Raw genomic sequence first — 14,661 nt, 5'->3', positions numbered from 1 at the left:
TGATTGTTCTTGAATGGCCCAGCCAGAGCCCTGACTTAAACCCAATTGAGCATCTCTGGAGAGACCTAAAAATGGCTGCCCGCCAACGTTTACCATCCAACCTGACAGAACTGGAGAGGATCTGCAAGGAGGAATGGCAGAGGATCCCCAAATCCAGGTGTGAAAAACTTGTTGCATCTTTCCCAAAAAGACTCATGGCTGTATTAGATCAAAAGGGTGCTTCTACTAAATACTGAGCAAAGGGTCTGAATACTTAGGACCATGTGATATTTCAGTTTTTCTTTTTTAATAAATCTGCAAAAATGTCAACAATTCTGTGTTTTTCTGTCAATATGGGGTGCTGTGTGTACATTAATGAGGAAAAAAAATGAACTTAAATGATTTTAGCAAATGGCTGCAATATAACAAAGAGTGAAAAATTTAAGGGGGTCTGAATACTTTCCGTACCCACTGTATATATATATAAGAAAAACAATCATTTTCTCACCAATGTAAAAAGCATTTTCGGGGCGTGCACAATCATCTATGAATGACATTCCCAGAGGGCCTATGCTGGCTTCCCCAATGCCACGCAAAATGTTTCCAAACAGTACAATCACCCACATAGGTGAGCTTTCCGCTTCCTCTTTTAGACACCCTATACAACCCATATAGTGTGCTCTGTTAGGTATTTTACTGCATTTTACAATTACAATATCCCACATGCGTTCTCACATATTCACCACATATTACCGGAAACAAGCTGTTGAACAGTACTCTGGTTGTCAGATGAGCATGTGGAGCTCACTGTGAAATTATCAGCATCATTACTGGGCGGCAGCTGTATCGTACTTGTATCTGTCAGAAAAACAGACAGAAAAAAAATACAAAATTACATATTATCTATACTTATTGCCTAAAAAGAGCACCTTTGAATGAACACAGAGGCTTAAATACATATCTTTTATGATGGACATGTTTTTAGTATCTGAACTACAGTTAATTTGGGTGGCATATAGTCAAAGGGTGATAGAACTATCATGAGGGTCTACAGCATCTACAGATGACTTTTTTTTGAGTCATTAAGCAGGAACTTTTCTTGCAAATGTTATAAAAGTTTTTCAAAACCATGTGAAACTGATCATGAATACAAAAAGAAACTTTCTAAGGATTTGCACATGTGTTTTAAGTTAGATGTTTAAGGGATATTTCCTATTATTCATTGTGGACACTCAGTTTGTCATTGACTGATAAATGTTACTCACTGGCTCATGATGAAGTGAGGTAAAGCCATTAACAGTGTCCCTACACCCATCAACAGGACCCCTGTTCCAATGATCTTGGGCCTGTGAAACTTAGCGCCAAAGTAGCTAACAACAGTAATGACCAACAAATTACCTGCAAGCAAATGTTAAGTTTATATTTTGTTTCACAGCATACCATCAATCAAATATCCCATTTTTAAAGTATGAACAGCCTTTCCGTCACATTAAAGCATCAATAGTGTGACTCACTGGTATAAGTGCTCTAATGGCTGAACCCCATCCCTCATTTCTCACTGGAGCTCAACACATCACCACTCACCCATTTCAAAGCTGCCATCGCTGATGCCAGTAGTAGAGCTTGGGATCTCAAACCGCCTCTCAATCTGAGTGATGGTACTTTTGGTGTAAGCCCCCGTCAGGGATTTTGTGAAATAACAAAAGGCAAGTAAACCAATAAAGATATTTGCATACACAAAGGGCAGAAGAGAGATTAAGTCAGTATTTTATAGTCTTGTTGTTGTTGTTACATCAGAATTTATCATAGTATTGTCAGAAATATTTAGCTATAGCCATTATTTTTCACCATTAAAACAAATTATCAACTTATAGTGGTTTAGTTAAACTTAGATTGTGGCATATTGTCAAAAACAATGTCTCTTGCCTTTAGAGTTGGAGAACAGCATTTAGTTTGAAGTGTTTTCTGATTGCGACCTGAGTACTCAATTGTTCTGGGCTCAATGGACCTGTCTGGACTGCCCTCCACTGTCATGATGAACTATGAGCCATGAAAGAGGTGCAAAATCATGAAATCATGGACAATTTTGTTACTGTTAAACTGCCTTGGTGTCTAATGTAATGTGTCTAATTTTTTTATCTCTCTCTCTCTCTCTCTCTCTCTATATATATATCCTCCTGACTACCAGCTATGGAGTTTTGTCTACTGTAGAGGACATTATGTTTTAATGATTTCTCTGCGACGTTACATGTCACAGTTTTAAGTCTGGATGTCCTGTACAGAGCACATTCAGGGCTTTTGATTGGATTGTTTCACCATGACCACTCTCTCTCTTTGGTCTTTAACAATGGCTGACATTCATTTAGTGATCAAATGTAACACCCTAATGGAAATATGATAATATTTTGTAATTATCATTTAAATCTGACAAATTGACAAATTGTTTGTCATAAATCAACATCTCAGGAAAATGTTATGGGGTTTCAAATCAAAATATGACCTTCCGTTATGAAACAGGACATCAATTTCATACATGTCCACTGTAGAGTACACCAGGACTTAAAGCATGTTTATTACACATTTTGGGAGACACAACAACTGAATAGAGAAAGAAATATATATCAATATTCCTATTCAATATTAGATATTATTATGAAAATCTTCCTAATTATTACTCCCATTATTGCACTTATTTGTTAATTCTATGTTGCCCCAAAACACATTCATATGCAAATTAGATACAGGTTATAGATACATTGTATATAATGGAAAAACTCGTTTATGGCCATTTTACACACATTTTGCATAAAGAAAAAAGTTTTTAAAAATATCTTTCATGACATAGTTGAGAATCATCTTTATATAAAGTTTGTTATAAAAAAAATTAAAATTGATTTCTGGTTAAAACAAAAATCCCACACTTTTTGCCTTTTCAATTTTATTTTTCTACATTTTTCTTATGCTCTAAATAATGTAATGACATGACAAAATACTAAATTCACAAAACTTGTTTTTTCCTGGTAGTCAGGAGGATATATATACCAATATGCAAATGTATTCACTTCAGAGGTGGTCCAAAAGAAAAATACATTGTAATCAAATGCAAACAAACATTAAAATATAATATTTGAATGATATTAAAACACTCACATGTCCCAAGGTTCCTTCACATAGAGAGGAGGCACTAAAATGTAGAAATATTTCCAAATGAACAATCTCTAAATGTGACTTTATATTTACATTTACATTTTGTCATGAACTAGCGCTGAGTAAACCTTTAACCCAATTGTAGATCAACCCGTACAGTACAGTTTGTAATGTGCCCAATTGTGTCAAGTGTATTAATGGCGAAATGTATAAAACTCAAGAAATTTTAAAACAAAGACAATTAAAATAAGATGAGACATTAACAGTATTTAACTAACTGATTCGGGTGACTATATTATTCCATTAATATATATATATATATAATTTATTTTTAAATGCCAAAAACACAAAATAATTACTAATATGTGACTAAAATGTAAAAGTGAAAGCAAAAAAAAAATTGTTATTCAAAACACAAACTATAATAGTAACTGAATAATAATATAATAGCACAACTAAAGAATTATCTTTGCATATTAATGCATGCTAATTAATTCAATTAGCAATGTTATCATCAGTTAAATGCTAATATGTTTATCATCATAGTTAATTTGAACAGGCCACAACAAAAACAATAAATAGCAGTGGGTGAAACAAAGAGAAATCACAGAGTTACATCCAAATCCATTCAAAACTATGTTCTCAAACATTAAACTGATGCAAACTACAACACACATCTCAAACTTATTCAGAGAAATAAGTATTCTCAGTGACAGCGATGTGTAGTGCAGCATATTGCACAAACTCAGCTGTTAATGGACACATGAATGCATGCATGACAGTTCAGTCTTCTTCCATCATGTTTGGACTTAAAGCGTTCTAAATATTGCCAAAGGTATTCTGGTTGTGGTTTGGTAAGTGAATGACGCATTGGTAAAACTTTAATGACAATTGTAACAATGTTTGTAGTCATGGGAAGAAGGAGGCAGGAACCGGCAAACATTTAAAGAAGATTTTAATAAAATAAACAAACACAAAATGAAAGTAAATCGGCAGCCCCTCGTGGACGACTGCCGCACACAAAACACAAAATAAAGTCCAAGCCTGGTCCTCTCTCGTCTTTCACTGTCGTCACTCCTAGTGACAGCGATGTGTAGTGCAGCATATTGCACAAACTCAGCTGTTAATGGACACATGAATGCATGCATGACAGTTCAGTCTTCTTCCATCATGTTTGGACTTAAAGCGTTCTAAATATTGCCAAAGGTATTCTGGTTGTGGTTTGGTAAGTGAATGACGCATTGGTAAAACTTTAATGACAATTGTAACAATGTTTGTAGTCATGGGAAGAAGGAGGCAGGAACCGGCAAACATTTAAAGAAGATTTTAATAAAATAAACAAACACAAAATGAAAGTAAATCGGCAGCCCCTCGTGGACGACTGCCGCACACAAAACACAAAATAAAGTCCAAGCCTGGTCCTCTCTCGTCTTTCACTGTCGTCACTCCTCCTTTTATCCTTCTGGAGCTCCTCCGTGAGACTCGAGACCAGTGAGTGGTGCAGGTGTCGCTCATTATCAATTACTCCACCGGCACTCTACCCCCACACTCTCGGTGCCATGCGATGGTACTGGACATCGTTGGTGGACGGCCCACTGCTCCTCCGCCTCCTAGCGGACGGCGATGGCTCCTCCTATTGAGGGCAGCCAGCAGCGAGCTCTCCGTTCCACCTCGTCTTCCATAGTTCCAGCGCCACCACCTCGGGCAGCCACCGGCGATCTCCTCAGCACCGCGATCCCCCTCAGCAGCGAGGGTTCTCTAACAGCGTGTCCCTCCTTCTTCCCGGGTTTCGGCACCAATGTAACAACGTTCGTAGTCATGGGAAGAAGGAGGCGGGAACCGGAAAACATTTAAAGGAGATTTTAATAAAATAAACAAACACAAAATGAAAGTAAAGCGGCAGCCCCTCGTGGACGACTGCCGCACACAAAACACAAAATAAAGTCCAAGCCTGGTCCTCTCTCGTCTTTCACTGTCGTCACTCCTCCTTTTATCCTTCTGGAGCTCCTCCGTGAGACTCGAGACCAGTGAGTGGTGCTAAAGCAGAAAAAAAATATTGAATGCACCTTCAAGAAAGTGTTTGAGATTGATGACCTTGACTCTTATATGTGACAGTAGTATGCATCATTAGCAATATACAGCAAAATACAGCACAGTCAAACAAAACTAAATGTCAGGTTTTAACTGGGTACAATTAAATTAATAAAACAATTAAATTATCATACTGAGAATTTTTTGATTCACTGAAAAGCCTAGCAATTACAGTAAAAAATGTGTTATTGAGTTTGTGACTCCATCAGTTTGGAATGACTGTGAATCTTTGAAAACACATCAACAGCTTTAACAAGCAGGATACTATCTTTGTTTTAAGGTTTTCTTTTGCCATTTCTACTTTTTTACTAAATCTTATCAGTTATATATCAGATACATATAGCTACATCTTTGATTGCCCACGAGACTGCGCTCTACTCCCCCCTCCCCCCTCCGGGGGAGCCTATCACGGCGGCCGCGGCGTACCTGGGGGTAAGGACAGACAGATGAGGCGAGAGAAAAGGAGACGGAAGGATGAGGAGAGACAGATACGAGAGAGGGGAGAGAGGAAAAGAAAAAAAATTATCCATCCGGTTCCCGGACACACTGCCGCTTGGTCCTGAGAGGCTCTCACTCTCGGTGCCATGCGATGGTACTGGACATCGTTGGTGGACGGCCCACTGCTCCTCCGCCTCCTAGCGGACGGCGATGGCTCCTCCTATTGAGGGCAGCCAGCAGCGAGCTCTCCGTTCCACCTCGTCTTCCATAGTTCCAGCGCCACCACCTCGGGCAGCCACCGGCGATCTCCTCAGCACCGCGATCCCCCTCAGCAGCGAGGGTTCTCTAACAGCGTGTCCCTCCTTCTTCCCGGGTTTCGGCACCAATGTAACAACGTTCGTAGTCATGGGAAGAAGGAGGCGGGAACCGGAAAACATTTAAAGGAGATTTTAATAAAATAAACAAACACAAAATGAAAGTAAAGCGGCAGCCCCTCGCGGACGACTGCCACACACAAAATAAAATCCAGGCCTGGTCCTCTCTCGTCTTTCACTGTCGTCACTCCTCCTTTTATCCTTCCGGAGCTCCTCCATGGGACTCGAGACTGATGAGTGGTGCAGGTGTCACTCATTATCAATTACTCCACCAGCCTCGCTCCGTTCCCACGGCTCTCGGCCCCGCCCCCACTCATCACAACAATTTTCTAATTTGGCCGTCCATTCTGAGTCTCCTTTCTGTTTCAGGGAAGGCAGCAACAGACACAACCGGTCAGAGCCTGCGGCCCACTACAGGGGAGACAGCAACCGATACCTCCTTTCTGAGTCTGAGTCCTGTCAAGGAAAGGACTGTAACAGATCAACCTCTGTCCAGAGAGACACTAACAGAAACACCAAAGTTCTGAGTCCTTCCTGAGTCCTGTCAGGGAAAGGACACTAACAGAGCAGGTTCTGAGTCTGAGTCCTGCGAAGGCAGGGACACTAACAGATCAACAAGTTCTGAGTCTGAGACCCGAAAGGGAAGGGACAGTAACAGATCAACAAGTTCTGAATCTCCACCACGTCCAGAGAGACACTAACAGAAACACCTCTGTTCTGAGTCTCTGGCCTGTAAAGGTGAGACTGTAACAGACACAAACTTTCTGAGTCTGAGCCCCGCAAGTGTGAGACAATAGCAGATCAAACTCCTTTCTAAGTCTTCCATCCTGAGGGACAGCAACATCAACGTTCTGAGCCACTGGCCCATGCAGGAAGAGGTAATAACAGATACCAAGTCCTGAGTCTCCAGCTTGTGAGGCAGCAACAGATACGGCCATGTTCTGAGCCTCCAGCCTGTGAGGAGAGAGATCTTCTACGTTTAGAGTCTTCGTCCAGCGAGACAACAACAGATGCAGCACATCCTGAGTCGCCATCCTAGAGAGGCAAAGCGGATTGACCAAGTTTCTAGCCCAGAGACGCAGAAGACACACAGACATTTGCAACAAGGTTAAGCTCCAGAGAGCAACCATTCACTTCAAGGTACTTTTGCTTGCGTGTTCCAGGCAAGAACCTTCTGCACCTACTCCAGGGCCCCATCTGTGTGTTCCAGATTTTAGGACCCTTTGGTGCTCCAGGAGATCAGCATCCTACAGTGCTTCATGTTCAAGGCTGTCGAAACAGATTCCTGCTCCTTTCCCCACTGCATCATTACCAGCACAACCAGTGGATGAAGTCACCGCTACCGGACTGCTCGCTCAACCACAGAGAACGTAACTATCACTTATCCAAACCTCTTCCAGAGACCTTAGCATTGTTGTATATTATCAGTATATGATTTTTCTAATTTACATTAGATTTACAAGCTTCAGTCTGGATCCAGAACACCTGAGAAGAGATGATGCCAACCCCTAAGAGGACCTCAGATGATGCCAACCATGAAACAACATACAGAACCACCACATTTTGCTATAAGTTTGATTGCATCATATAATAATTGCTGTTAATAGTGTTCATCGTCTGTTTGATTATGTCTTTAATTTATTTTTCTGTACATTTCTGCCATATGTACATTAACTGACAGTCACCACCGATAAGCTACCACTAAATATTGTAGAAACTTAATTTGCTGTAAAGTTGCTTTGCAACGATTTGTATCGTGAAAAGCGCTATACAAATAAACTTGAATTTAATTTAATTGAGTGTTATATAGCTGATTGCAGTTGATAACAAATAATATTTCACATATTTGTTTGATGCATAATAAGGTTCTTCACCTTATTTGTTTCAGAGTAGCAACTATTTTTCTTTCCAGATAATGTAGCTCTGACATATCAACACCCAACATAATCACTTGCATTTTATACAACTTATGCACGTTTATGGTATTCCTTTAGCAGCTTTTGGTTACTCTTGTCTATCTTTTGTTAATAAAATCTATTTTATTACACTTGTGTCTCTGAGACCCGAAAGGGAAGGGACAGTAACAGATCAACAAGTTCTGAATCTCCACCACGTCCAGAGAGACACTAACAGAAACACCTCTGTTCTGAGTCTCTGGCCTGTAAAGGTGAGACTGTAACAGACACAAACTTTCTGAGTCTGAGCCCCGCAAGTGTGAGACAATAGCAGATCAAACTCCTTTCTAAGTCTTCCATCCTGAGGGACAGCAACATCAACGTTCTGAGCCACTGGCCCATGCAGGAAGAGGTAATAACAGATACCAAGTCCTGAGTCTCCAGCTTGTGAGGCAGCAACAGATACGGCCATGTTCTGAGCCTCCAGCCTGTGAGGAGAGAGATCTTCTACGTTTAGAGTCTTCGTCCAGCGAGACAACAACAGATGCAGCACATCCTGAGTCGCCATCCTAGAGAGGCAAAGCGGATTGACCAAGTTTCTAGCCCAGAGACGCAGAAGACACACAGACATTTGCAACAAGGTTAAGCTCCAGAGAGCAACCATTCACTTCAAGGTACTTTTGCTTGCGTGTTCCAGGCAAGAACCTTCTGCACCTACTCCAGGGCCCCATCTGTGTGTTCCAGATTTTAGGACCCTTTGGTGCTCCAGGAGATCAGCATCCTACAGTGCTTCATGTTCAAGGCTGTCGAAACAGATTCCTGCTCCTTTCCCCACTGCATCATTACCAGCACAACCAGTGGATGAAGTCACCGCTACCGGACTGCTCGCTCAACCACAGAGAACGTAACTATCACTTATCCAAACCTCTTCCAGAGACCTTAGCATTGTTGTATATTATCAGTATATGATTTTTCTAATTTACATTAGATTTACAAGCTTCAGTCTGGATCCAGAACACCTGAGAAGAGATGATGCCAACCCCTAAGAGGACCTCAGATGATGCCAACCATGAAACAACATACAGAACCACCACATTTTGCTATAAGTTTGATTGCATCATATAATAATTGCTGTTAATAGTGTTCATCGTCTGTTTGATTATGTCTTTAATTTATTTTTCTGTACATTTCTGCCATATGTACATTAACTGACAGTCACCACCGATAAGCTACCACTAAATATTGTAGAAACTTAATTTGCTGTAAAGTTGCTTTGCAACGATTTGTATCGTGAAAAGCGCTATACAAATAAACTTGAATTTAATTTAATTGAGTGTTATATAGCTGATTGCAGTTGATAACAAATAATATTTCACATATTTGTTTGATGCATAATAAGGTTCTTCACCTTATTTGTTTCAGAGTAGCAACAATTTTTCTTTCCAGATAATGTAGCTCTGACATATCAACACCCAACATAATCACTTGCATTTTATACAACTTATGCACATTTATGGTATTCCTTTAGCAGCTTTTGATTACTCTTGTCTATCTTTTGTTAATAAAATCTATTTTATTACACTTGTGTCTTCCTTGTGTTGATGATACAGAAAGAGGTTCTACAAAGTTAGAGATCCCACCAATCTTTCTTATGTGATGTACTCATAATCACACCTTAAGTGACACGTGATCCAAAAATCATAACGTCATTGGTGATGTGAGTAACCATCACTACACTATTTCGCCTCCCTAGGTTGGCGAAAGCAAATTCACTACAAAAAGAACTGAGATTTCTTTTTTTCAAATACATTTATTAAGTACAAACTCTGGATCATGAAACACCTAGTACAGTAGAGCATAAAGAGTGTTATGGCTTGTGCTGGTTTCCTTATAGTCTGCTGTCCTGGGCTCTGTTTCCCAAAAGCACTGTAAGCTTAAGTACATCGTTGACCCATTGAAACCAATGGAGCTACAATCAACTTAGGCTTAAGATGCTTTTGGGAAACACAGCCCTGGTCAATGATTTTATTAGTAGTTCTTCTGCCATTAATTTACAGTGTCAGCACTATCTCCTAAATTCCCTGAAAGAGCTACAAAAGATGATAGCTCATCGCTAACATTCAGTATTGGTGCTTTCTGTTTTTTCTCTGGGATCGGTATCAGTTTTGGGTCCATCAGGGTGGCACATCTCTGGAGACTGAAGTTCGGTTTCATTTCGCTTCCTGGCTGTTTGCTGAAATGCTTTGACTTCTTTTCTAATCTGCTTCCGCAGAAGCACAATGACAGCAATGATGAAGAAGTAGGAACATCCACTTAAACATGTAGTCAGGCTCAAGAAGATCACTCTGAAAACAGAACATTAAGACTTTCATGCTGCACATACAATCCTATTTGTTTTTCAAATGTGAGCTTAGGACTCTGACACTATATCTACATGGGTACTTAAAGACTTTATACTGTAATTATCAGTGGCTTTTTCCTCCATTTTTGTATTCTAATAAAGACAATGGTATATAATTACAAGCACACATACACACCTGTACATATTTGAGTCGTACATACGACAGGCTCCTCTGACCCCACAGCTCTTTATTCCCCATTTTAAACACGTTGAGTCAATGAGAGCTCCAAAATATACAGGAGCAGGAATACCACCTCCAGAACAATATTAGACATTAATGCAGTTTTGGATAAAAACATAATACAGTACCAAAACATAATACAGTATAAACTAAAATATTGCCTAGCTTATGAATTATTGTTTACTGTATTACTTGTACCTAGTGTTTGCATCACAAGAGTTTGAATACCCAAAGCCAGTGACTTAAGCTCAGGTGTGATGCATCTAAAAACATATGTAATATACAGTAAATACCTTTCATCTTTAGATCTGAAAATGCATCTGAAAGTAATTTCATAAAGTAGAAAGCAGTTTAAAAGTTAAAGGGTTAGTTCACACAAAAATGAAAATTCTGTCATTAATAGCTCTCAGATTTAATCAAAAAGATCTTAATTTGTGTTGTCTTATGGGTTTGGAACAACATGAGGGTGAGTAATTAATGACAATTTTCATTTTTGGGTGAACTAACATTTTAAATGTATTAACTGTCCAATTAAATATCTAAATATTTAATTGTATTAAATTTAAGATAACACTTTGTTTTGATGGTACATGTATTTGCAAAGTTACTTATAGTCAATAAAATGTCTGTTGGGGAACCATCAAATACAGTATTATAAAATTTAATAATATAAATAAGAAAATGTGAGAGTACTTGCCTGGGCAAAACTCACTGCCAACAATTCTTGCTTAACAAAATACTAGTAACTATTCTATCCTGATGGTAACTGACTGTTTAATGATCATGTATCCAGGAGTAGTGCTCAGAGAGTTGATGAAGGAGCTGAGGACAGACACCGCCATGTAAGAGGTGAAACTCCGGGTACATCCTGGCCCACGAGGACACTGTCCCAGAGACACAGATCTGCTGCCCTCTGCTGGTGAGGGGGTTAACACACAGCTGCAGTTGTGAAAAACCTGCCACCATCAAATGCAGATGAAATTATTATTGCAAATTATAGTATGCAACATATACTTACAGTAACACTTTAGTATAGGGACCAATTCTCACTATTAACTAGTTGCTTATTAGCATGTCTATAATTAACATATTGGCTGTTTATTAATACTTATAAAGCACATATTTTGCATGAGCATATTCTACATCCCTGATCCCACCTAATACCTAAACTTAACAATTACCTTACTAACTATTAAAATAAACAGCAAATTAGGAGTTTATTGAAGCAAAAGTCGTAGTTAATGGTTGTTAATGGCGAGTATTGGACCTTAAAATGAAGTTTGATCTTACTTACAATACACCTTGTGTGCCTAAGGTTTGGAAAAGTGCAGTTTTAGATTGCTCAAATTATACCGTGTTTTTGCCTTGTCCAGTGGAGGTGGTGCATCCTGCCAAACAGGGTGACACATATGTAATGCCACTGTCAGAGCACACGGGATCCCATTCAGATGTAGAGCAGGAACAGTCCTGGTTACACTGAGACATGAGTGAGCGCTCATCCTGTGATGTTCCAGGGGTCCTGAGGAGGAATTCAGAGATTGGGGATTGTTTCCAGTTGGAGACACACTATTCTGGCTAAGAGCCAGTGTTCATTTATAGCAGTGGTTCTCAATTGTTTTGTTTTTTTGTTTTGTCAAATCCCCCTTTGAAACTAGATTTTTTTTTTTATCCAAAAATAATTTATTAAATAGCAACACTGATTTTCATTATAAAATATACTATAAATATTTTTACATTTATTCATTTAACAGACACTCTTATCCAAAGCGACTAACAAGTGAGAACAATTGAAGCAATCAAAACTAACAAACGAGCAATAACATGTAATTATTGTGAAAAGTCTTGGTTAGTCTAACTCAGTACATGTAGCAAGATTTTTTAAATAATAAATAAAAAGAAAATAAGTAGATAGAATAGAGAACGCTAGTGTTAGAGGGTCGTTTTTATAATGAATAAAAAGAAGTAGATTCAAAAGGAAACAAGTATTTCATATCATATAAAATTATACACTACATTGTCCATTTTTTAATTCATGTAACCCATAAGGATATGCTTGAGAGGATGGTAATTGTAACAAAACTTTAAAAACCACATAAATTATCATAAAAGTGAGGCATACAACTTGTGTGCTGTACAACAAATACTCTTGAGCCAAATGACAGTTTTGTGTGTAGAACAGAGAAAAAAACAACAAATCTTCTGCATCAATGATACAGGCAAGACTGTCTGTGGAATGCAGAGAAAAAGAAAGAAAGAAATAAACTTGAGAGATTTAAATATATTGCATATTACATATATTACTCTTTACAATATATCCTACATTTTCAGAACTGCTGAATTGCAGAAGTATACAAATACTTTACCCATTGTAGAACACAGTGAGCCCTGCCACAGGCACATTGTCACACTTTGTGCCGAAATGGAGGAGGAGGAGAAGGAAGGCCGTGAAGGAGGTGATGAAGGAGAGCTGAGCCCCTGCCATGACGCTTAACTTGTATCTTTTCATTAACAAACCACCCAAGAATATTCCCACAGCAACCACAGGCAGGATCAGGACACCTACGGGACATAACATGTCTTTAGTTTCAATTAATGTCAAACCTAACACGCTTCTCGGAGTGTGTTATGCTGTATGGTTGGGTTGTTCTTGGGTTCGGTGTGACAGATGAATTTGCACCAAATATGGTTGAATTTTAAGTAGGCCTATGGCCTGTCACATCAAAAACAAAAATATGGTCGATAAGTCGATAAGACCTTTTTCACAAGGGATTAACTGGAATAACATTGAAAAAAAAGGTTTGCAAGTATATAAAATAATTGTTGCAAAAAGTGGCATAAAATGGCATTTTGTTATGTTGGTATATTTACAAATATTACATTTACACAAACCCTATAGAGTTCAAAATTGTAGGGTTTGTTCATAAGCACAACTGAATACACTGAATGAAGACCAGACATTAAATGAAACAATCAACTGCCTGCCTCAACATTTACTTGGAAGGGTTCTTACCAATAAGGAAGTTTGCTCTTGATGCAGACTGGCCAAACTGTTGCTCCATGTATTTGGCTTTGAAGGTGAGCAAGCCGATGAAAGAGTTGAACTTCAAAACAATCCCACACAGCAACAGGAAGTATGTAGGAGTACACATGAGTTTTTTCAGGGAAGACAGGAATCCTTAACATTTACATAACAGAATACAGAGAATGAAGTGAGCTTTTTCGTAAAGATTTGCTAGATGTTAACTTAACTTCATGTAAAACATGTAATCATCTTTAAGACTTATATAAAAGCTACCTGTGTTACAAATTGGAGTGACTCCTGGTAAAGTACTGCCATTTTCTAATACAAATTTGTTAGCTTTAAAGAGGATGGGAATAGAAAAAAGTTCAAACAATAATGGATTTGTTAAAAAGTGGGAAGGAGGTTGCCTTTTGAAATGTCGGCCAGGTTCACTGAGTGTGTGTTTGGGAGGACAGTTTGCTCCTTGTTGTCCTGATCCACATTAGAGTTGTCCTTCCCTTCCTCTCCTTGTTTGGTTAAAGACCTGGGTAGGAACCAAAAAGGAACACCAGCAAGTACTAAGATGGCAGATGACAGAAAGGAATAATTCGCAAAACTGCAATGGAAACGTTTTTTTCGCATTTACAGGTCACATGGCATATGTAAAAAGTCATATGATCATTCTTCATTGTACTATAACCTCCAAGAAACACTTCATATATGGCCACTCTCCAGTATAAAGCCCGGGATACACTGCACGATTTTTGGCTGTCCCAGACGAAAGATTGCCATCGTGAAGCAATCTTAATTGCTCCTAATCGGTGGTCCTATGTCTACAGTGAGAGAGGTTCAAAGACGGGCGTTTTCCCGGTCTTGCAACTAAAGATAGCCTACGATAGTTTTCTAAAAGTGTCAGAAATTCAGCATGATCAACGCACAGTGTGTTTGCTGCAATGACCTGCGTCTACTCAGCAGCCAATGAAACATGATTTCACAATGCCACAGATGTCGCAAGTTTTGAGGGAGAGTGCAATTGGCATGCTGACTGCAGGAATGTCCACCAGAGCTGTTGCCCGTGAATTGAATGTTAATTTCTCTACCATAAGCCGTCTCTAAAGGCGTTTCAGAGCATTTGGCAGTACATACAACTGGCC

At 39.0% G+C, this 14,661-nt stretch overlaps 1 protein-coding gene and 1 pseudogene across 1 annotated transcript; both read right to left on the bottom strand.

Annotated features, from left to right (window-relative positions):
* The window catches only part of LOC107597041 (solute carrier organic anion transporter family member 1C1-like), a 5,799-nt pseudogene extending 4,139 nt beyond the window's left edge, over positions 1-1,660 (bottom strand).
* An 8,261-nt stretch (positions 1,661-9,921) lies between these two features.
* Positions 9,922-14,225, bottom strand: LOC107597035 (solute carrier organic anion transporter family member 1C1-like). The gene is made up of 9 exons (XM_016287941.1): positions 14,221-14,225; positions 13,936-14,123; positions 13,517-13,681; positions 12,870-13,065; positions 11,860-12,025; positions 11,278-11,462; positions 10,705-10,769; positions 10,462-10,579; positions 9,922-10,269 (listed from the first exon to the last, which is right to left on the bottom strand). The coding sequence occupies exons 1-9, from the start codon at positions 14,223-14,225 to the stop codon at positions 10,038-10,040; spliced, it is 1,320 nt and encodes a 439-aa protein (XP_016143427.1). The 3' UTR covers positions 9,922-10,037.
* Positions 14,226-14,661: the final 436 nt, after the last annotated feature.

This window comes from Sinocyclocheilus grahami, unplaced genomic scaffold (genome assembly GCF_001515645.1).
Source record: "Sinocyclocheilus grahami isolate Dianchi unplaced genomic scaffold, SAMN03320097.WGS_v1.1 scaffold226.1, whole genome shotgun sequence".
Lineage (NCBI taxonomy): Eukaryota > Metazoa > Chordata > Actinopteri > Cypriniformes > Cyprinidae > Sinocyclocheilus > Sinocyclocheilus grahami.
This window is presented reverse-complemented; position numbering and strand designations above follow the sequence as displayed.

What these genes read in the sequence shown, in the direction of transcription:
- LOC107597035 (XM_016287941.1), bottom strand. An exon ending in CTGGACAAGGCAAAAACACG is followed by an intron (nt 11,463 to 11,859) that starts GTATAATTTGAG and finishes TGATGGTGGCAG; the next exon opens with GTTTTTCACAACTGCAGCTG. An exon ending in GGATACATGATCATTAAACA is followed by an intron (nt 10,770 to 11,277) that starts GTCAGTTACCAT and finishes ATATGTTTTTAG; the next exon opens with ATGCATCACACCTGAGCTTA.